The sequence below is a fragment of the Hemicordylus capensis genome, chromosome 2 (genome assembly GCF_027244095.1).
Source record: "Hemicordylus capensis ecotype Gifberg chromosome 2, rHemCap1.1.pri, whole genome shotgun sequence".
NCBI lineage: Eukaryota > Metazoa > Chordata > Lepidosauria > Squamata > Cordylidae > Hemicordylus > Hemicordylus capensis.
In genome coordinates this window covers 261,177,068-261,201,083 of record NC_069658.1, presented here as the reverse complement: position 1 = coordinate 261,201,083, position 24,016 = coordinate 261,177,068, and the positions used below count along the sequence as shown (strand labels likewise).

Below are 24,016 nucleotides of genomic sequence, written 5' to 3'. Positions count from 1 at the left end.
AGGGAAATGACTTAACTAGCAAGTCAGAGATTGCCAGTTTGAATCCTCGCTGGTATGTTTCTTAGACTATGGGAAACACCTATATTGGGCAGCAGCGATATAGGAAGATGCTGAAAGGCATAATCTCATACTGCACGGGAGGAGGCCATGGTAAATCGTTCCTGTATTCTACCAAGGACAACCACATAGCTCTGTGGTCACCAGGAGTTGACACAAACTCAATAGCACACTTTACCTTTACAAGCATAAAGCAAAATAAAACAGACAGTAAATATTATAAGGAGAAACATTGGGATAAAGAACAATTTCCTCATGTATTTTGCTATGTAAGCCATTTTGAGAACTTTGTTACTAAAGAAAGCAGTAAGTAAATATTTTAATATAAGGCAAAGATATAAACACCACCACCCCACCCCCAGATTAAGGCTATAAGCAGTATATTATCTTCAAAAACAAGCACACAATCGACCAAAATGCAGAAACAAATAAAAACAGAAACAGATCAATTCTGTTTTAGAGCATTTTGCTTCCCTCATTATTTATTTTTAAAGCTTTTAATACCTTTTTTAGTGATTAATTTCCTCACAAGAAAGTATGCAATTGGGGTGGGGGAGGGTTTCTCTTACAAGTTTGTATTAGAATAGTTTCGGCTTACACTTGGCACCTGAAAATGATTTTTTTTGTTTTAGTTTTAAAACCTCTCTCTCATGGGGGTGGGTAAGGAGTGTGTGTGTGTGTGTGTGTGTGTATGTGTTGCAAGGGGCGGGGGGGATCTCTCTCTCTCACACACAAAAATATATATAAACCCTATACAATAGTTCCAAATGGGGTGAGGTAGGTAGGGAAGAAACAAACAGACCAGACAAGACGGGCTTAATGCACATAAGTTCATACAGAGAGAGAGACGGTGACTTAAAAACTAGCCAGATAAATTTTTAATTTTTTTTCCTTCCCCCTGCAGTTGACTTACTCTGGGAGCTCAGGCAACTTTCCCTCTAAATATGCTCTCAATTCAAACGCCGAGAGGGGGAGGAGCGCAGGGGACGGAGGGAACTCCAGGAGAGCCAATCAGGAGGCGGCAGCTGGTGCCAGGAAAAGGCAGGGCAGGCCCAGAAAGCAACTCCAGGGGAATCACGATTAACGGCCCCCGCCCCCGTCCCCGTCTCTGCTAACGGTTGGAGGAGAAGAAGGCAGGGTGTCTCGCGCAGGAGGGGGCAATGGGGCGTGTCGACTCGTCTGTGGGCGTGTCGTGGCTCTAGTCGAGGCCAGGCCAATCTGGCCAATGCCTCGAGGCGGCCCTGCACGTGAGGTCTCCTCTCCACTCGTCATGTGCCCGCCAGAGAGGCACGCTGGGGGGAAGGGGAAGCGGCGTGCGCACAGGGGGTGAGGTCGTGGCTCTCGTCCTGTAGTCTGTTGCTCTCTGGAGAGACCTTAGGTCTACCTCGGCTGTGAAATGACTGTAGTTTCTTTCACCGACTCCCACATATTTCTAGGGGAAGGGGAAGCAGTCATCTTCCCACGAACCTCTTCTATGAGGCAGGGGAACGGAAACACAAATTTCCTCAGGGCATCTCCTTATTCGCAATACTTCAGTAGGGTGTTATTAAGGAACCACTTCAGGATTGTCAAGTTGTCAGCCTGAAATATTTACTGGCAAATGTCAAGTCTCCTTAACAGGAGATGATGATGATGATGATGATTTACATTTATATCCTGGTCTTCCTCCAAGGAGCCCAGAGCGGTGTACTACATACTTGAGTTTCTCTTTCACAACAACCCTGTGAAGTAGGTTAGGCTGAGAGAGAAGTGACTGGCCCAGAGTCACCCAGCTAGTTTCACGGCTGAATGGGGATTTGAACTCGGGTCTCCCTGGTCCTAGTCCAGCACTCTAACCACTACACCACGCTGGCTCTAGATGGCCAAATCACTATTTCCATCACAGTATAATTGATGGCAGAGGTGTCATTGACTGTCTTCAGATGAGCATGGTACCAGACATCCTTAAAACACTTGGAAGCAGTTGGGGTAAGACCATTAACAGAGAATTGGATAAGGACTCCTCTTTCTCCCCCATTTTTGCCTCGAACTGCTTCTCCTCATCACATTGGCTAGTAGGTTGTTTTTTTTTTTTAATCCCTCCTCAAATGGGAGCCATTTTGATCAGATTATTGTCTGTCCTAGAAAACCCTTCTACAAAATTGGGTCTGTTTGGACTTGCTTCCCTATTAAGGGATACTGGCACAGTGGGATGAAGAGCAAATGCCAGTTCCCTGTTAAATGGGCAAAGAGGCACCTTTCAAAGTGGTGATTTCCTTTCTGTAAAGCAAGGGGAGAGCAACTGGTTCTTTTCAGTCCCAGCACAGCATCCCTTCAGAATCTGTTGCTGCTGTCTACTGTTTTACACTATGAACCCTTTGGGAACAGGGAATCTTCTTCTTTGTAGACTGCTCTATGTTGGAAAGCAGTATATAAAAATACTTCAACATACCAAGCTGCAAATGAGGAAATGGGGGACCTGCTTGGCAAAAAGATACAGGAGGAGTTGGCATGCCAGGGCTCATTCTGACCCTCCTATGCTTCCCACATTGCTCTTGGATGTTCCAGTTATACTACATGGGAAGCAAAGCTGGTATTGGAAGGTCTGTCATCTACTTGGCCTCCAAAGACAACTCTGTTTTGACATTCTTCACTATTATGGATAAAGTAAGGTGAAAGAGCAGCACTCAAAAAATGAGTGATGTCAAAAGAACAAGTACTATATGACCAACTAGCACTACAAGGATGGGCTGGGATGTCTTTGTGGGCATTCCAGCAGGAAGAGGAAGCAGGCCTCTGTAGGCCATTCTCTAACCTCTTTTGGTGGCCATTATAAATACTTTCTGCTTCTCTTCTTTGGTGAATTTGATGAACTGAATGACTTCTGATGAACACTGGAATGACTGTCCAGTGTTGCAATACGAATACTTAAGGCTGCAATCCCATTCATGCTTATTTGGAACTTGGTGAACTCCATTGTACTTACTTCCAAGTAACTTTGCACATCTCTGGACTTTTCAGGTCTCGGGGCTTTTAAAATCTTGAGCAAAAAGGAATGCACTGAAGATTTTTCTCTTGTGTTTTGTCAGAAGCTACCTGATTAAACGAGTCAGCCACTGTGTTCCCTCTAACAGGGATTCCCGGATGTTGTTAACTACAACTATCAGAATCCCCAGATGCAGTGGCTTTTGCTTGAGGATTATGGGCATTGTAGTCAACAGCGTCTGGGAATCCCTGTTAGAGAGAACACTGGTATGATACAGCCTTACACTGAATCAGATCATTGGTCTAGCCTGACACTTTAGGAATATGCACTGCTGAACTGAGATGCATGACAAGAAGCAGTTGGGACATTACACATAGTTTTGATTAATGGTTAATAAGCTCTCTGGTGTATAATACTGCAAGCCAAATTCAGCTTATAAAATTATGCCCTTGTACATTGTCTGGAAAATACAGTTGGTGCAGAATGCTGCAGCTAGACTGGTCCCTTCCTGGGACAACTTGAAGGGACCATAAAACACTGATTCTGAAATAACTGCACTGCTGAGAGAAATACAAAGTGCTGGCTATTACCTATAAAGCCCTCAATGGCTTGGGTCCTTGAGGGTAACAGGTTCTACCTCTGAGCTTCAATTGAGGGAGAGGAGAGCCTAGCACTTTTACTAGAGCGTATTGGGGTGGGGCTTAGGTGGTCATGACATCAGAAGCCCATGCTAAGCATTATCAGATTTAGTTGCAACTATAAAGCACTGAGCTTAGCAGCCTCCATCTGTGTTTCTGCTGCCACCTCAGAAGACTCTCCTATAAATCACGTTCTCCCTCCCCCTTGATTACCCTTCTGCAATATAGATCAGTAATCCAAAAACCTTTGGTTTAAGATAAGAGTTAAGATGCTTTACACTTTCACTCATGTCCTAAAAAGAACAGAAATTGTAAGTTAAGGTGCCCATCTTAATTTCTGCACCATATAAGCTGTAAAGACTTTTTAGTGTCTGATACAGGATGATGGCTTTAGAAATGAGGCTCCATGCACCCACATTTTGCCTTGATCAGAGATGCATCAGGCAGAAATTCATCAGGGGCATAACTAGGAAGAGATTAGGGAAACTGCATCTGTTAAATGTCTGCCTGGATATATCCCCCCCAGCCCAATGTCCAACTGAAAACCAAGGCAAAGTGTGGGTGCATGGTATCAGTGTTTAAAAGCCCCACATTCTCCCCTTTCTCTGGCACCAGTGTTGCTGGCTAGCTAGCTTGGCTTCCTATGTATGGCTTAGTAGACCTCTTCCCCTCCTTTCTGGATCATCTCTAGAGTTAGCAGGGGTAGTAGTGGGTTTTTGGGTTTAGCTGTGAATTATATATTTCTCCAGTAGCATTGCTGGGGTCCCACCTCTCTCTAGAACACTCTTTGCCTGATGCAGCACCTGCACAGTCTTGTCAGGGCCCTTCTTAGCCAACAGGAAGTATCTCTTGTGAGGAGTAGCTATAAGAAATGCAAGGAACAACAGGCCTTAAGACACAACTGCCATTTATCATTACAACATTAAAGAGGAAGCTCTGCCCTCCACTACTACTTCCCAAACTATATGAGCTGAGAAGTAGGGATGTGCGCGAACTAGTTCGGAGCCCCTTTTACGGATCCCCGAACCAGTTCTAAGGTCCAGTGGTTTGGTCAGTCTGAAGGCCGGTTTGTGATGTGCGGACAAGCACCGAGCGCTTCCGGGTACTTCCAATCCGACGTACACTGGCGGCAAGGAGGTACGCTGCCATCCCGGGGGACCAATTTCAATGACAGCACCAGTGGGGGAAACATGGTTCTGTGCACACCACTACTGAGGTGTCTAAAACCACAAACCACAGCTCCTCCTAGAAGCCATTACATAGCTGTATCCATCTTAGACTGCACTGCCAGGCAAAGCACAACCTTCTCCCATCCACATTCCCTATTCTCTCAACCACCCATTCTCTTGCTGTGCATTGAAGTGCAGTTTGTTTTGATAAAAATGTTCACAAGTGATGATGATGGATTGAACAAGCCAGAAACAAGCGGGGATGGGACGAGTAGTCAGCCAAAGAAGAATAAGAGGAGGATCGCAAACTTCAACAAGGAGTAGGAAAAGGATACAAAATTCAAGAACTATAGGGGGAAATGTACAAACAGCCACCAGGTTCCATTTGTCAAGCACATTTTCCAATCCTAGTCAAAAAAGTAGGGTTCTCCCACAAACATTTTACAACTGTGTCCAGGAACTTTCTTTGACGGACATGGCAACCATAGTGCTGCCAGGCTGAGTGGTAAACCATTTATTACTCCTACTACTTTGTCAAGTGCCTAAAATTAGGCACTATGTGGAGATTAAAAACAATACTGCCCTGCCCACAAGCTTACCGTCTAATTAGGCTGTAATTTTAGACGGTTTGTGCACTGGGTGACTGAGCAGCCCCAATCTTGGAGGCAATGGCCCATCAGCCCCTGGCCAAACCCAATCAATTCCATTCCACGAATGTATTACTGGTACTTCTAGATACTTTTTTCTGCATTGGGGAAGGCAGCAAAGTCCAGCGTTTGAAGAGGGAGCGTTGGAAGCCACGTCTCTTTGGCTTAGATGCAGTTTCTGCCTGTCAAGTGCCTTGTTTTCAGGGATGTCCCTACAGGAGCTTTGATTTTTTGGAGGACTGAACCTACAAAAAGAAGGTATGATGTTTTGTGCACCCATGTTGTCCTTTCGTAGTGTGGTCTGTGATGCTCAGGTTATTAGACAGCAATTTTTGGTTACTAGGTTATACAGATAGGATTGCCTTCTATCAAACTAGGTTATATAGGCACAGGATTGCCAACAGTGAATGTAGCTATTCTTGTAGATTTTCCCCTCCATCCAATATATTTTCCAAAATTTTTCACAATATCAAGTCATTAAAATTTCCAGAATTGCTCTCAGTAGTCACCTAGATTTTGATGCCAGTTGCTGGAGACTCTAGACCAATACTGAAGGGTTAGCAACCTTAATGGAGAGAGAGATTGGACAAAAGAATGGTCTGCCAGTGGCCACTTTTTAATGACACTGTTCTTCTATTAGGTCCTGGGACACTAGGCCACACTGAAAGAGTAATACAGAGTTTCCAAAAGCATGTTATTCTTGAATTGCTATTGTGGGGGCAGAGGACAGTTGCATAGAGGGAAATGGCAGAAAGGGAGTACTTAAACCCCCCCCCCCACTATTCTTTACTATAAATTTACTCTCCCTTGAGGTAGTTATTAAGCTTTTCCCCACCTGGCTCTGAAACGGGAAGTGAGCATAGCTGGGTCAGCAACTTTGGGGTGGGGCTGGCAGGCAAGAATTGGTGGACATGGGAGGGGTTAAGCAGCATTTCACCTTTGGTTCCTCCTCTGCAAATGGGACAATGCATTGCCAAGATAATGTCCAGTTCTGCTCTAGGAGTGTGAACTGTTCCCGATTCAAGGCTCACCTTGTCCCCAAACTCACAGCCTTAGGTGAGTTGCTCATCTCTCGGTCTCATCCTCACATCTGCGGTATACGGGGGACTGTTGTAAGGACTTCTGAGATAATGTACATGGGGCACTTTGTACAGTGAAATAAGATATAGAAGTACTGTTATTACTATTACATCTTCTTTGTGCTGCCTTACAGAAAGGAGGCCTGGCTGTAGTGAAAACAAAAATGTAAGGCCCACCTGCCTTGGTATTCTAAACATAAGAACATTTTTAATGGGAACTCTGGACGATTGTCTATCTATTGCAGGATCATCTCAGATGTAACAATGGCAAATTGCCTGTATAATGTGTTCATCTGATGGTGTCCCACCTTTGGGAACATTCCCCTTTAAAACTCTTTAAATGAGTGCTCTTTACGTTGTTTCAAAGCTCTGCAATTTAAAATGCTATTAAAAACCCTATGTGAAGCCCTTGTATCAATACCCAGATTTGTGATGGGGTAGGGAAGTCTAGGGCATAAAGGAGAGGTGTGGTGTGGTGAGGTGTTGGATTAGAACAATGGGTGCTTGTGTTCTATAATTCCATTCTGTAGTTTGGGAAGGGAACCTTGTCCACTGGTTTGAGCCGTTTCATCATGCCTAATCCTGTCTTGTCAAATTCTCAGTAGGAGGATGTGCTAGAAACATTGCATCTGCCCTGTTGAAACAATAAGGAAGACACTCCCATGCAGGTGATAGCAATGCACCACACCCTGGAAGTCTGGGAAAGCCAGCCCTTTATCCCAACAGCATGGATATAAATCCTTTGAGAGTGTCTGGAACAATTTGTCTGTGTGGAGCTCATTCCAACTAATGTAGCAGAGCCCTGATCCTGCTGCAACCAAAAGAATGAAAGTCAGCTTGGGCAGGATGCCCCTTGGGGTGAAATTTGCCTTCATCTTATTGGTGTCTCTGCTTATTCCAGGTAGGTAAATCAAAAGATGAGAACATAAATGACATTATGGAGATGGTTAGCTTAGAAAATGTTGGATACTGTCATGAGAGCTAGGAACAGCCTTATGTAGCAGGTTTGCAAGTTATTACTGGACTCTCTAATGCTTAAGATGCAGTTCTCAAACATTGTTGGACTAAAACTCTCATCAGTCCCAGCCACAATGGATGATGGGATTTGTAGTCCAATGGCATCTGGGGATCCAGGTTTGAGAATTCCTGACCTCAGAACAGGTCTCCTACGTTGGAAAATTGGTCCATTCAGTCTAGCCTCCTCACAATGGCCAAATCTGGATGCTTGAGGGAATACTGAACAGTGCAAAATACTAATAGACTTTTGTTCCCCTTTGCCCATTCTCCACAAACTGAATTGGGGCCTGGTGGGAGCAAAGTTTTAAGCCCCCTACCTCTCTGTGGTTTTGATCCAGTTTGAGCACCTCAGCATGTGCTAATAACGAAGTAAAAGGGGAGAAATGCAGGGTCAAATGATGCATTTAAAGTAACCTAGTTCGACCCTGAGAGAGATTCATTATGCATGTTAACTAATCTTCTTTCAGCATCATACTTAGTGCTGAGCTTGCATGAATTCATCTTATTCTTGCATCAGATTACAGAGTGAATTGTAAAATCTTGGCTTTTTGCCCAGGCATTTATTTGATTCTCTGCTGCTGCTCTTTATAATCTTTATTGCTTTTATGCTTTTTGTTTTAAATTTTTTAATCAGATTTGTTTAATATCCCCCCCCCACTACTTAATATTTTAATTGTGTCTTTTTTACCATCTTGTGTTAAATTTTTTTTTGCTGTAAACCGCCTTGGGATTGCTTTAATGAAAGGCGGTATATAAATTTAACAATAAATAAATAAATAAAATAAAATAAAACCAGATTCTTTTTGGAGTAGACTCATCCATCCATCTCCAATTTTCTCTCAAAACTGCAGTGGTATAGTTTCAAATTCAGAAGTGCAGGTGCTCTCCACAACCCCCAGAGCCATATCCACCTTGACACTCACACCTATAGCCATGGCCACACATCCCACTTAGATTCAATAATTTGGGGGGTTCTGTTATAAGAAGTTAGGGATTGTTTACTCTTCCTACAGAGGTTGAACCTCATGTGGTTATTCACCAAAATGACCAGTTTGGGATGGTCAACTACAAAGAGTGGAGGATACTCCTTGTAGAAGACAGGAAGAATGGTCATAAAATCAATTGTTGTCTAATAACCAGTTATGTCATAAATAGTTGGAATAACATGAACAGTATATTATTTCCATTTAGAAAGCATAAGTACAGCCCTGCTGGATCAGAACAAAGACCTATCTAGTCCAACATCCTGTTTCACACAGTTGCCCACCAGATGCCTCTGAGAAGCCCACGGGCAGGGGGTGAGGGCTTGCCCTCTCTCCTGCTGTTGCTCCCCTGCAACTGGTATTTAGAGGTATCTTGCCTCTAAGGCTGGGGGGCAAAACCGCCTTGTAAAGTAAGTTGAGTTGTGAGAGAATGACTTGAGGCTCATGGGCACTTTCCAGATTAAACCCTACAACAGTGTCACTACGGATCTGCTAAGTGTGCTTCTGTACTTCCTATGTTGTTGCTCCGCAGTCCCTGTGCTGACAGCAAGGTGCCGTTCACATATCCAGTGCCTTATTTCAGATTTTATCTTTGCGTTATAGTGCTGCAACGTTGCATGTGTGTCACAAAAAAGTAGCTGTATTTTCCTGTCGTAGGAGTTTGAGATTCTGGGGATCGTTTTCAATTCGATCCTGCCAAACCGAAACATTTTACCCCTGCTGTCGCATGTAATCTGGGAAGCTCCATAGTGAACTTAATGGCAGTTAGGTTGTGAGCCAACATGTTCAAATATTATTTAGAATATTTATGTACTGATTTTCAGCAATAACAAAGTTCACAAGCAGTTTACATAGCAGAAGGAATGAGAAGATGGTTCCTTGTCCCAAAGGGGCTCACAAAGAAACACACCAACATCCACTTTGCAAAGCACTATGCTGTGTTGAATAGAGTCATTTGTCCAGGCATGTAGTGGAGGGAGGACAAGCAGGGACAGAGTGCCGGTACTGGCTGTTAGGGTGGGTATGGCCATGGGGGCTGTTATGGGGAGCACCCACACTTCTGAATTTGCAACTACATCACTGCAGTTGCTCTTCCTCTGCTAAATAAGAGAGCTGCTACTGTAAAAGCTGCCTCTTGACTCAGTTAGCAGGGGGATACCAGACCCTTCTTTGGGAGCTCTGCAGTTAGAGCCTCAGTACACAAGTATTTCAGTTCAGAGTTGCAATCACTCAGTCCACAGAGAAATGGTCATATGACACGCTAAGCAACTCAGTTTGCGTTTATGATCCATTCGAAATGTGCGTTGTTCAGTGGTCCATCAAGTTCTGCTCAGTTTGTCCTTGTGACAGTTTGGTTGTGAGAACTTAGGATGATCTCAAAAAGCAACAGGGGACAGTGGCTGACATCTAGAGCACTGGATGTCATTAGCACTGGCACTGCTAATCCCCATGCACTGCTGTGGGAGATGGGGTCTTAGCTCATTGGTATAGAGCATCTGTTTTGCATGCAGATGGTCCCAGAAACCTTGGCATCTCCAGATAGTGCTGAGAGAGACTCATCTCTCAAACCTTGGAGAAGCTGCTGCCAGTCAGTGTAGACAATACTGAACTAGATTGACTAATGGTCTGACTCTGTATAAGTGGTATGCAAGAGGACCCCAAACAGAGATAGAATAATCAACTTAAACCACAAAATAACCCATTTTAATCATATTTACATAATACATAATATTTCCTTGGTTCTAATGTATTGACCCCACATATTAAAGTCCTTCCAATTATTAACATGTTAAAACACACACACACACATCCTCCGATCATTTAAAAAAAACCCATAAAACATGGTCTCTAAAAAAAGGTCAAGAGTATGTATCTTCTATGATTTCCAGTCAGTGCAATGATGGTCAATATGCAATGAAGGTCAAGGTTAAATAGAGTTCCTTAAATAGATCTCAAAACTCTATATGAAAATGTTGACTGTTTCAGAGAAACATGTCCTGTAATGCTTTGAGTTTGTCAAAATCCATATGTAAATATCAACTGTTTCAAAGAGATGTATCCTTTACAATACATCAGATGTATTTTGGCTGTTGCTCAGCCTTCCTCAGTGGCATTGGTACAGAAATTCTTCAGTACAATTGTGTATGTCAGTGAAGACATCCTCTCCTCTTGATCTTGACTTCTTGTGTGGGTTTGCAGTGAACTGCAGGCAGTTTTGTGGTTTTGTGCAAGCGCACAAATATTTTTAGGAGCTTGCCTACGCTTCTGGAAATGCTCCTTAGATTGGAAATACATCACTTGACTATCAGTGACATGTTTCTGCTCTAAGAATGCTCTGAGAGTACAGGCAAGCTCCTCAAAGTATTTGCACTCACTGCAAGAGCACCTGCACTTTGCTGCAAGACCACAGCAGTGTGGGAGGATTAGCACCACCTGCATTGGATTGCTTTGAATGTCAGCCAGTGTTCCTAGTCCACATGGACTACCACCTGACTGTTTTTCTTCTACCGGTCTTGTGGTAATTCTGGTATGATGCATTCCAGGTTAGCGTGAGAGATTCCAACCAACATTCTTCCCAAAGGTGTACATCAGTGATTTAGTTGAGGAAGAGCTATAACTTCAACACCACATGCAGTGCTATTGTGCTGATCCTTCCACAAATCAGAACCCGCATTACAAATCAATCCACTTCACCAAGCCAAAACTTGCTGAAAATGGTTGTGTGAACTGGGCCTTATTTTGCATTCTTCCTTATCACACCAATGTAACAGCGATTTTCTTTAGTTTGTTGCATATTTGGCTGTGTATTTTCATTGAATGCCATAATTTTCCCGTCCATATACATGCCTCGCAATAAACACTCAGAAAGAAGAATAACCTTTTCTCTCATGTAGATCTTTTATTGCAGCCGTAGGCCAAACAGAAACAAACGTAACAATAACATAACCATTCAGAATTACAGTAAATAAAGTCAATATAACAATACATATACAGATAAAACTAAAACTACCATAAAATCAAACTTATAAAAGACCGTGGCGGGATGTCTGTCTCATCACCCCATAAATAAATTTGGCTACCACTTTGGTGACTTCATTGTTAGTATCAACCAAGCAGTAGTTAAGATAGAAGGAATCAGGCCTACCAGGGAATTGTTCTAGTAATGTAATTCACTCCTAGAATCACGATAAAGGGAGCAATATAGAAGAATATGAGTGACTCTTTCCAAGCTACCCTCGCCACATGGACATAACCCCGAAACAGGAGGTTCTTTAGAGAACCTCCTTTGAAGCAAAGCAGAAGGTAGTATATTCAGCCTAGCCCTAGTAAAGGCTGACCTAAATTTAGCAAAATGAAGAATGATTATATATCTAACAGCCTGGTTCCTAGCTGGAAGAGAAATGCCAAGATATATAAGGGAACTACATTTATTTCCAAGGTCAACTAGGCGTTGGTACTCAATGTCCTTTAGGTGCTGAATGACAATAGCCTTCGCCTTTGCAAATCCCAGGGGAAAAAAGTAAGATGGAGAGAGCCCCATGCCCAAAATGTTGTTGGTGACAACGGACAACCATGGGTTAGGGAAGGTGTGTCTCCACATATATTGGACATATGGACGTCGCTGAGGGTCCAAACAGAGTTTAAGCCAGCATGTCAATGAGGCCTCCCAAGCTAAACAGGAGATCAGATAGGAACCGGTCTCCAAACATAATGCAGCGCAAGAGACACATTTGGGGACTCTAAAAATAGCTCTAAGGAATCTAGACTGGATCAATTCGATATCTGAATTGACCCCTTGGATCCGGATAGCGACTCCAAAGAGCATTTGTGCCACAATCTTGGCTTGAAACACTCGCAAGGCCATAGGTATAAATTGGCCACCTTTTCGATTTTAAAAAAAGCACAAAAAGGCATATAGTGTGTTACGAGCCAGGGAAATAGCGTTTAGCTGCTGTGATTTCCAGTTCAAATTGGATTGAAAATAAATCCCAAGGTATTTGAACTTGGTGACCTGTTCTATACTGGTCTGGTTGATCCTCCATTTATAAACTTTCCTAGAATTCGAAAATACCAAAACCTTTGATTTATCAAAGTTAATGGAAAGTTTATTTGAATTACAATACTGGACAAATGCCTCCAAAAGTCTCAAATTTTTAACAGTTCAGTTCTCACCGAAAGGTGATGAAAGCTTTAAATTCCTGTTTGCTCACGGCTCCCAAAGCAGACATCAGCCATGTTGGCTGTGTTGTGATATCATAAGTGCTATTTTTCTTTGGGGCCTGGTCATACTGAGTATGAAGAATGAGTTTCCTGTAATAATCTGGCCAAAAGCAACCATGATTTTGAAAAATCTAGAAAGTAAAAGTGGCATATAGTACCACTGTGCAAGAGCACAACAAACAGCACATGGGAGAAATATTTGTGCATGTGTCTACTAGAGATATGAAGGCCTGGGAATAGGGGACCAGTTTTCCCCTGAAGGACTTTTTGGGGTTTTATTTTGTTGTTGTTGAAAAAGGGATTATGAAATATTTTCTTTTGGAATTATGAATAAAATATTTAAGGAAAGGTGTTGCCTTCTTTCCCAAGCTTCTTGCTTGCTTCAGATTTCTTCATCTTCTGCAGCATGTCAAAAAATTGGGCTATGTTTGGAAATATCACAGATCAAGGAATAAACCAACTTGTGAAAAGGTGGAGAGGCTCCAGGCAATTCAGGTTTCATCTATTATATTAATTCTCCTGGGTGTGCCTTGGAATGTGCGTCCTGGTGCCCACCTGATTGGCTGGGCGGCGGAGGCACCTGATTGGCTGAGGCACACGCAGGAGAATTGTTTGGCTGGGTGGCCACGGAGGCGAGGAGGCAGGCCCGGTGGCGGCGGTTGCTGCGGACCTGGCTGCAGATGTGAGGCGGTGCCCGCAGAGGCAAGGCGGTGGGCCTGGCCGTGACACTTGGCCCAGCAGCCTGGGCCTGGCCGGAGACTGGGGCAGGTGGAGGGGGGGAGAGGTAACCGGCCCCAAAGAGCACACAGATGCTCTGTGTGTGGGTTGACTAGTAAGTCATTAAGATGATAAAAAAGAAGGCCCAGAAGAAGCAAGCTGCTGGTGATAGTGATAGCTCAGAAAATGAGACTGAGTAGACAAAGTTTCATGTGACAAAATTGTATTTAGTAAGTCTTTCTTCTCCCCCCCGCTTTCCCCCCTAAAAGTGAGTTCTTTCCATATTTTACTTGACACAGGAGAAGACGAAGTCCAGAATGCATAATTGCTAACTTTTTTTATTATAATATTGATACTGGCTTAGATACAGCACAGTATTCCACTGATCCAAGATCTGGGCACACACATACTCATCCTGTGCATCCCCAAACCATGTCCTCACTTCTACTGAAGCTCCTTGGAGGAAGAGCGGGATATAAATTATAAATGTAATAAATAAATACCAAGCTTGCAGGGTTTCCATGGCTCCTTAGAACTGCATCATTGCTACAGTGACAAGCTTCCCATTGGGAATAACAGGAGGCACATCATTGCAGCGATGACACAATTGTTGGTAGCGATGGAGCCTCTGTGAGCTTGGTAGGACATGATTTGGGGATGCACAGGATGAACTTGCTCGTCCCACTCTTCAATTAGCAGGGCACTGCACTGTATGCAAGCCAGCTTTTACTGTTTTCAACTTAAATTTTTTGGCTAATTCTCATAAAAGGTTTTTGACAGTTTATGAGAAACAGGCAAAAAAAATTGATATTGAAAATAGAAGAAACTGACTTACAGAGATGCTGGATTCCTATTCAGCAAATTGCAGTTCATTTTTAAAAGACCCTTAAGACAACTTTTTAGCCTACTTTCCAGTACGCTTATGAGATCACTTAGCGTTCTCTGTGTGTGTCCATGCGTCCGTGTGTGACCCCCATCAACTTTGCAACGCCCGGACCAATATGAACCAAATTGGGAACAGTTGTAGGGACACATGGGGACACCTCAACGGTGTAGTTTGTGATGTCATCCACCCCGATCCAAGATGGCGGACACATACACCTTTGAGGTGCAAATGGCTAACTTATAAACCGCTTAACCAATTTGAACCAAATTTGCTACAGCTGTAGGGACACATAGGCATGCCCAAATGGCATGGTGTTTGATGATGTCATCTACACCAATCCAGGATGGTGGACATGTGAACGTTTGAGGTGCAAGTGGGCTAGCACTCACCCAAGCTGGCAGCCACACTGGTTTATGTAATGCTTTTACTCAGGGGGAAAACCACCATGGATGGCAGCTTGACTGTGTGGATGGGAAATTCTTTTTAATCCCCTTTCCTAAACAGTTTGTGTATTCATGAATGTAGAAATCAGTTAATGGGATTGATGGAATTCTAGATGGGAGGAACCAATGAGGAAACCAAGCTCAAACTGCCTACTTATTAGTAATCCCATCGTGTCCAAACATAGTTTCAGGGAGAGTATGAAAGACTTCAGCTTTGGGATAACATAGTTCAAACTTGGTTCATCTAAGAATGAACGATGTGTTCTTGGACATGTTGCTTTCTCTCAGCCTTTGCTTCCCATCTGTTCAGTGTGAATAGCAATGGCCTCATCTGACAGGATTGTTGTGACATTGCATTGATAAAGAAGGGTTGTCACCTGCCTTGTGTTTTATGGGTAGGGTGAGGCATACATCTAAACAAACAATAATTTAGGAGTAATTGGCTGGTGCGTGGGCTGCTGCTTGGGGCATCAACAGGAACAACACCTTAGATGGAGCAAGAGAGGACAAACCTGTATATTTGGATCAATCTGGTGGTACAGCTCTATATCATCTGAGCATACCAGTGGGGGTTAAATATTTGAATGCTCTTCCACCTCAAAAATGGCCTGCTGTACTCTGCCGAGTTAGCATGTTGGGGTCAAACTAGACAAGATGTGAAATGTGTGGTGACTGTCTTCTTTTTTTTTTTAGCAGCAGAGGAGAGCTAGTCTTATGGTCGCAAGCGATAGTCTCCTCTGCTAAGCAGGGTCTTCCCTGGTTTGGATTTGAATGGGAGGCAGCATGTGAGCACTGTAAGATATTCCCCTGAGGGGATGGGGCCACTCTGGGAAGAGCATCTGCATGCTTGTATCCAGAAGGCTTCAGGTTTCCCCCCTTGCATATGCAGATAGGGCTGAGAGAGATTCCTGCCTCTAACCTTGGAAAAGCCACTGCCAATCTGGGTAGACAATACTGAGCTGGATAGTCCAATGGTCTGACTCGGTATAAGGCAATTTCCTATGTTCCTAACTGTCCCCATCAAATTTCAGCACATCATCCCTCTGGTAGTTGCTGCTGGTGTCTACTTTATGTTTCTTTTTAGACTGTGAACCCTTTGGGGGTAGGGAAGGGCTCAGTTGTGGCAAGGGTTCTCCAGGGCCTTGGGCAGAGATCCCCCTGTCCCACTACCCCAGCCCTGTTATCTGTAACTCTGTAACTGGGGATGGTGTGGCCTTCTGCATCTGAAGCATGTGCTCTACCACTGAGTAATGGGACCATAGTATTATGCTATTATTTCCAGCAGGATTATCCAGGCAGTTGGGATAGTACATCCATAGTAAACAAGGAGAGCAGTGGACTCTGTCCTGACTTCAAGGGGTCATTGAACATACAAGATAGAAAGTTGTTACTTGCCCAGATCCCTTCTAATCTCTACAGCATCCTAATAATTCTAGTAGCTGGGATCTTTGGACAGCAGCTTGACAGGACAATGCGGGGTGGAGTGGGTGGGAGAGGTGAATGGTAGATCAACCAATGAGGGAGAAGCAAGAGATCACTGCTGCTTAGAGGTGGCTTATAGAGTCCATTTTGGGGCTAACACATCCCAGCCTTCTATAATAATAAGCCACTGCTATGCTGCTATCACCTATTATTGCTGCTGTCAGTGGTACTTGCTTTGTGTACATTTAAGCTTTATTTAGAACTGTCATATATTGGATCTCTTGCATTTCATGGCCTTTTGGTCCCAGATGTTTACGTTTGCCAGAGTACAGCCTGCCTTAATTAGCGGTGGTGATAAAGTGGTCTTTACAGTAGAGGATTGGGGAGATGGAAAAAGCCTACCATGCAAGCCCCAGACATTTGACAGCCAGTGGGGTCCAGTTACTGCACTTCTTTCTAACCTGAAGATTTTCCTAAAACATTGAATATTCACTGTGAGATTCATGGAGTCTCCTTGGGCATCTCCATCTTTCAGCCTCCATTTTCTCTATTTCTAACATACACAAAGGTGGCAAAGCACCTCATGAATGTTAAAAAGTGGTATTTAAGATGATAGTAGGAGAAGCTGTGTTTGTCAGGTTGTATCCAGCTGGTATGTTTCCCAGACTTTGGGAAACACCTATATCAGACACCAGTGACATAGGAAGATGCTGAAAAGCATCATCTCATCCTGTACGGAAGGAGGCAATGGTAAACCCCTCCTGTATTCTACCAAAAACAACCACAGGGCTCTGTGGTCACCAGGAGTCGACACTGACTCTACGGCACACTTTACTTTTACCCAAGTCTGTACTGAGACTTAACTTACCATTGCCCCCTGTGGTGGCTTGATCTGTTGCAGGATGTCTTTGAGCCTCCAGGCTCTGGACAGGCTCTACTTATGAGGGCATGCATTACCTCTCTACAACAGGAAGAGTATGAGAAATTTCCTGTCTGGGGCTGGCCTATCCTCAGTTTCAAGATTTCTTGATTCTGGCATGTTGTATTTACTTCTTTTGGCTAAACTACTTGGTTCTTCAATCAGTGAGACAGTACTTTGCTTTTTTCTGACTTGCTGCTTGATCCCTGGTTCTTGGGTAATCTGCTTGTCTTGACCTTGAATACTGTCTTACTGATTGTCCTGGCTCTGGCTTAGAGCCCTGCACCAACTACAGGTAGCTGCCCACAGCTCAGCCTGACGCTGTTTCTTGAAAATTGGACCACTGATTGTTGTGTCTAGGGGCAGTGACTTATCCCTTTGACTGAGGAGATTTGCTTTGTGGAGCCCATGTTATATTGAGTTCTGGGACCCTTTGTTATAGACCCACCATTTCATAGTCTCTCTTTTGTGGCCCTCCCAGGTGTGATACCCAAGAGCCTTGGAAGCTCTGTTGAGACATCCACCAGTGCAACAACTTCATCAAAGGAAGATTACCTTGATAAAGAAACTGTCCTTGAGAAACCTGAGCTTGAATCCAATGAACCTGAAACAGATTCCAATGAAGTGGACTTGACTGCACGTGATGATTCCCTGGATCATGATGAAACTACCACACTTGACAAAGAACCCACAAATTCCCCTCAAGAAGATGCCAAGATGACCAAGGAGGAGAGTTCAAGTAACTTGGAAGAGTTCCTAATGGATAATGTAACAGAAGCTAATACTGCTGAAGGTGAATACCTAAATGACCTTGATGATGATGATGTTGATGAGGAACTAGCAGCTGATGCTGCTGAACTTATGAACTTCATTGTTAAAAGAGCTGCTGAGGAGGATGATAAGGCTGGTAACCCTCAAACTGGTCCAATAAATGTGGATGAGTTTTCATTTTCTGATCTTCCCAAACTTCTTGGGCCTTTGGTGAAAGCTTTTTCTGGCTCACCAGAGTCTGAGCCTCCTCCAGATGAATTTTTTTCTTGGTTTCCTGCCTTGAAGAAACTTCTGGATGCCTATATGGATCAGGCTAATGAAGCTACGTCAACTGATTTGCCAACAAGCAGTGTTCTGCAACCAGCAAGAAGGTCTGGTTTCCCTACTTCTCCAGAGCCTGCTCTGCAAATAGTCCCTGCCTCTACTCAGCAAGCTGAATCTGAGGTCCTGCCTTCCCCATCTTTCTTGGCAGAGTTGGTCCCACCAGCCATATCTGAACCCCCTCCAGCCAGCCAGCCTTCTCTCTCAGACATCCCAGATTCTGAAGAGATGTTTTATTAAGGGCCAGCCAATCCATCTTTACCTATGGAAAGGGCAATAGCTCAGGATCCTCATTTCAGATTATTCCTCAGGATCATCTATGTTCTTAGTCATTTAAGAAGTATAAAAAAGTAAGAACAGATGTTTTTAAATTAACTTTTTTATTTTCAGTTTAATCTTTCATATTTCCAAGAGCAGGTTTTTCAGTCTTGCTGCAACTCATTCTCTGTGTTAATACATGTGTGGAGCCTGAAGCAGTAGTCATGGTTTAAACACAACTATGCTTAGATCTTGTAGGATCTAGAGAATGAGAGAGAGAGAGATGGAGGATAGGAAACAGACTATCAATGATTCTTAAAGTAAGGGGTGGATTTTAGTGGACTGATATGAGGGGCTAAAGACCAGAACCTTTTAGGATCTATCATCAGCATAATCACCAGCTTTGGTGACCACCACAGAAGAATCACTTTGCAGTTAACCTTTTTGGAATAACAATGCTTTGTGAATGTTGGAATAGTTGGCTTCATGGTCAATTGGTCATTGCTTGCTTCCACAAAGAGGAAATTTGCCCACAATAAAGTTACAACATATAAAAGTGCTCTTGGTTATTGTTGTGAGTGAGAATCTAAAGAAGTACACACCTCCCAATGTTTTACAGAGAAAAACCATTTGAATAAGAGGGATAACTAGTGTAATGGCAAACTGTGCAAACTGGGAAGTCCCTGGTTTAGAGATCACCATTGTCATGAACTCACTAGGTGGCCTTTGGCAAGACACTGTCCTCCTGTTCCTGCTAGGCTCTCAGCCTGCAGGGCATAAAGCTAAGGAAGGCTGGTCGATGGGAGGAACTGACCATGAGCAGGAGTAGCAACAGGAAGCAGTCACAGGGGTCAGGTGCAGTGTTCCCTCTGTCGTCACCCCCCCCCACTCCCTCATCAGTGCAGGATGAGTTTTGTTCTGGGCAACAGTATCAAGGCAGTGTGTGCACATGTGCATTATTATGAGTATTTTCTTTACGTGTTAAGATGTTTTAAATGCACATGTCTTTTAAAAAACAAACAAACCAAGTACTAATTTAACTTCCCTACCACAAAAAAGAAGCATTTTTGCCACTGTTTGCTTTTCCAGTTTCTGTAATTAGAGTAATTGCTTATTCAACTTTCAACAATGTATATTCTGTCTGGGGGGGAAATGCAAAATTTCCTTTCATTTCAGATTTGGCATGCAGGTCCCACCAGAGATTGTGTATTCTTTCCATGTTGCCAAAGCAGCGTCCAGTACTTGCTTTTAAAATATTTTTAAAAGATTCTTATTATATAAACTTCGCAGAGATCTGTATAGCAAAGAGCCATTTCCATTTACAGTTTTCCTACTGTACCACCACCACCTCTTCATTCTTTGAGGAGCCAAATCAATCTACAGGAAGAAAATGGAAAGAGACAAAGACATGGCTTCTATCAAAGGAACGCCTACCTCAGCCTTTTGGGGTTGAGAGGATTTGAAAAGGTCAAGTCAATCAGAAAGATTCAGAAGCAATGAATGAATTGCTCTGTGCCACACTGTCCTCCTTTCTCCCCAACCCCTAGCCTTCTCCCCAGCTGTTTTCCCTTACTGCTTCTCAGTAGTCTCTTGCCCCTTCAGTCTCTTTCAGTGGGGTGGAGAATCAAACAAGCTGCTAATTAGGTAAATGCCAGTTACATTAAGAAGGGGATCACAGAGGGTCATCAGGAGGATTCCCAATCAGTTTGGAATCAGATGAATTAGCAGCAGCCTTTGTTTCTGTGCTTTAAAACCTCACTTTTGCACAATCTAGAATTGTAGTTGGCTCTTCCCTGGCTATAGTGGGAGAATCAACTCTCCTGCTCTGACTGCAGCAGGAACCTATTGTAAATGGCGAGGAGCATGCATGTGCTCTGATGCCATTATCAAGGTGCAGATGCACCTGCCCCCATTTTCGGTAGAGTTCTTGCTGTGGTCAGAGCAGGGGAAAGCTCTCTCACTTGCAGGAGGGAGCTGATTTTTCTGATCTTGCTACGGAGGTGGCAGCAGGGGGCAGTGTTCCCGTGGCTCCTTCCCTACAAAACCTTCAATGCTAAAGGCAAAGTTCCACAGGAAGAGACAAGCAGCACTGGAGAGAATGGAGAGGCAGAGTAAATTTTTAGCACAGAAAAAAAGAGCAAATGAAAGGAAAGGGGGTAATTGCATCCAAGCTGGTAGAAATAGTAATAGAAAACCACACATGCAAGAGGAATTGGAAACCGCAGCACCCAGACTGAGGACAGCAAGCTAGCCAAGAGGCTGTCAATAGATATATTCGCACAGTTTCCCCACTGGCCAAAGATAAAACAGATCACTCATTCTCTGGATTGCCCTTTAAAATAAGAAAAGATGCAGTTGATAGAGAGAGAGGGGCCAGCTTTTTCCTACTTGGAGGCCAGCGGAGGTGAAAAGGCAGCAAGGGGTGGGGGTGTTGTTGCTCAGGGAGAGTCACAGATTTGCAGCCAGCAGTGGCACCTGCACAACTGCTTGAAATTGATGCATTGTGTGTTGAATTTAGTGTGTGAGTGCATCGCCACACACCTTAGAGGGAACGCAGGTCAAGTGGTTCCCACAAAAGGCAGCTATTGCCCCAATAAGGCAGTGTTGAAGATTTTCATCCAGTTTCTCTTTACCTGCATAAAATTTGAATAAGAATGTCCTTTTCTACAGCAAAGTTTCTCTCCAGAGTTATCTTAGTATTTTATCAGAATATGTTTTATGTACAACAGAAGCAAAATGTTTATTTAATACATATATACCCTGCCTTTCCAATCAGTCCTCCAAGACAGCTTACATGAAACACATAAAACATAATATAGTAATACATTTAAACAACCATACCTAAGAGGTGCTCATTAATGGCTCTGTGTCAACTTGGATTGAAGTATCAAGCGGAATCCCACAAGTGGAAATGTCCCGGGGCCTGTGCTGTTTAACATTTTAATAAATGATTTGAATGAGGGAATATAAAGGATGCTTATCATATTTGCAGACAAAACAAGGCTGAAGGGGGGAGGGATAGGAATTATACTGGCACAGTCATGCCCATATTATTAAGATGGGAAGTGGTTTCAACACTCCACCAGTATAAGCCCTGAACATTCTATTGCTTATAAAAGCAAACAATTTGATCTGCCTTACACACATTCACTAGGTGACAAAAGACCCCTCCCTTGCAAATCTGGTGAAGATCTGTCTGTTGACAAATGGCTTAGATAGAGCAGTTAAAGTTTTTATCTTCTGCACAGGGACTTAAAAGGGTTGGAGACAATCTTTCGGACTGAGGAAGTGTTATTTAAATGATTCTGTAAGCCATTTACATAGTTTCAGCCTTTAGACTGAATGCCATAAAAGTACCTTTTGTATATCCCTCTGGGACCCAATCAATGGTTATTTCACAATTGATCCTCAAAGTAGCATTTTAAGAGGCTGAAAAATGCATCTTTACTGCTAGAAGTCTGTGAAGTTGTTGAACTATGTACAAGGGCAGCCCCACATAGAGTGCATTGCAATAATCCTGTCTGGAGGTTACCAGCAGATGTACCACTGTTTTGAGGTTGTCTATTTCAAGAAACGGGTGCAGCTGGCATATCAGCTGAAGCTGATAGAAGGCACTTCTGGCCACTGCCTCAACCTGGGACACCAGAGAGAGACTTGGATCCAGAAGCACCCCTAGACTGCGTACCTGTTCCTTCTGGGGAAGTGTGACCCCATCCAGAACAGGCAGATCAAGACCATTCTCTCCAGACATGTAATATAACTCTATAGTAACAGTAGCAGCAACAGCACCCTTTTAACATAAGAACAATTCTGCAGGATCAGGCCCAAGGCCTATCTAGTTCAGCATCCTGTTTCACACAGTGGCCCACCAGATGCCCCTGAATGTACATCTAGAATGCAGAATGCAGACAGAGTACAGAGTCAGACCTCCAGACCAGAGTGCAACTTGGTTAGTCTCGAGGACAGACACACATGGAGCTAATCTCACAGCCAAAAACCACCGAGAAAATATTACAGACACTAGAGATTTCTCGCCACAACACCACCATCTTTCACACTGAAGCTCAACAAGTCTCACAAGGGAAGGGCAGGCAAGGTAACCAAGTACTTCTGCCTTTGTTCATCTGAGATCCAGCAAAAGCAAGCAAAGTATAGCAGCAGCAATAGCACAGAAAGCACATTAAACTGTGTGCAGAGATTGAAAAGAGTTAACTACATACTTCAGAAGAAGTCTTCTTTCTTCTCTTCATGTCTGGAGTAAGTTGGCCTCAGCCCACACACACATGTGCATGTATCTGGCAGTGGCTATGCTCTGAGAAAAGGTTAGCAACAGCAAACAAAACAATAACCAACCAACCAAGCTGCCAACATCAAAGACAACCAACATAAAACCTGTGCTCCACCATTGCCTCAGATGGGTGCTGGCCCGGGGCACCAACCCATTATCCCTGGCCTGGTGGTGGCATGCATGTATTCCTGTGTGTGTCAGCAGCGCTAATGGGCAGACTGCGGCACATTGTTTTCGGTTGGCCAGAGTGAGCTGAAAGTGGGGTTCACCCTCCACAACCAGCTTGGGATAGCCCAGCAGGGGGAGGCTGACTTTGAGGAAGATCAGCTGCTCCACCAAGCCAGCATCCAGGCATGAGCGATGGGGTGTCACCATGTCCCCGGCCATGGAAAACACCCTCTCTTGTGTTGCTGGTTGGGTGGCAGGAGAGGAGCTGTCCGGCAACCATTGCATTTCCAGCCAGATTTGGCAACACGTTGCCTAAAACTAGACCAGATCTGTCTCTGGTACGCAGAATGCTCTGCTCGGCACTGCTGCAGGGCACGGTCAATGCCCACCTTACCCCTGGCAAGGCACCCCTGTTTGGGTGGACCAAATGGCTGTAAGTGCCAGTTGTGTTGGTGCTGCCAGGGACACCACACTGCTGGATTGGGAAGCGGTGCTACTGCTGGGTGTGGACTGTGCACTTGAAGTAGGCGCTCCAGCACCCTCCTCCTATTCAGACCCAGCCTCCTCTCCTTTGCCTACCTAATTTCTTGAACCAGGAGGGTCCTCCACCTAGGCAGCTCACCAAGGGTGATGGCATTGCCCTTCATAGTTGGGTCACATGGGCAGGTCAAAAAATGCCCTGCAATTTCCACTCTTTTTCGAGCACAAGTGAAAATCTAAAGCATCTTAAATTGAAGGTTTTTGGATTACTGAATCAAGATTTGAAATTATCTGAAGTTCTGGATATGCTTGAACATTGGGCCAAAACCAACAAGAGGAAGTGCAAAAGAGACAAATGTAAAATCCTGCATTTAGGTAAGAAAAATGCACAAGTATAGGATGTGGGATAGGTTTGACAGCAGTACATGTGGTGGGAAAAATCTAGGTGTTTTGACGGACCACAAGTTGAACATGAGCCAACAGTTGTGATGCAGTTGCTAAAAAAGCTAATTCAATCCTGGCTGCATTAACAGAGCCATAGAATCCAGATCATGATTAGTAGTTTCA

General features: G+C 43.8%; 2 protein-coding genes across 11 annotated transcripts in view; one reads left to right on the top strand and one right to left on the bottom strand.

Moving 5' to 3' along the window:
* LOC128346886 (inactive serine/threonine-protein kinase TEX14-like) overlaps positions 1–1,190 on the bottom strand; it is a 50,476-nt gene extending 49,286 nt beyond the window's left edge. The window contains exon 1 of the mRNA XM_053300646.1: positions 971–1,190. The gene's annotated coding sequence lies outside the window, so the exon portion shown is untranslated. The remainder of the gene's footprint in view (positions 1–970) is intronic.
* On the top strand, positions 1,098–19,072 carry LOC128346888 (uncharacterized). Of its 10 annotated transcripts, none has more exons than XM_053300653.1 (4): positions 1,098–1,309; positions 5,565–5,734; positions 7,158–7,456; positions 17,645–19,072. In XM_053300653.1, the coding sequence occupies exons 3-4, from the start codon at positions 7,381–7,383 to the stop codon at positions 18,493–18,495; spliced, it is 927 nt and encodes a 308-aa protein (XP_053156628.1). In that variant the 5' UTR covers positions 1,098–1,309; positions 5,565–5,734; positions 7,158–7,380; the 3' UTR covers positions 18,496–19,072. The 10 variants fall into 10 exon arrangements, with proteins under 10 accessions (XP_053156628.1, XP_053156626.1, XP_053156631.1 ...); XM_053300651.1 differs by having other exon boundaries at positions 1,098–1,383; XM_053300656.1 differs by lacking the exon at positions 5,565–5,734.
* Positions 19,073–24,016: the final 4,944 nt, after the last annotated feature.

Bases quoted from the DNA above. Each gene is read 5' to 3' on its own strand.
- LOC128346888 (XM_053300649.1), top strand. From the start codon at position 15,484: ATGTGTGGTGACTGTCTTCTTTTTTTTTTTAGCAGCAGAGGAGAGCTA. The intron at 15,617-17,644 runs GTAAGATATTCC...TGGCCCTCCCAG, and splicing joins GGAGGCAGCATGTGAGCACT to GTGTGATACCCAAGAGCCTT.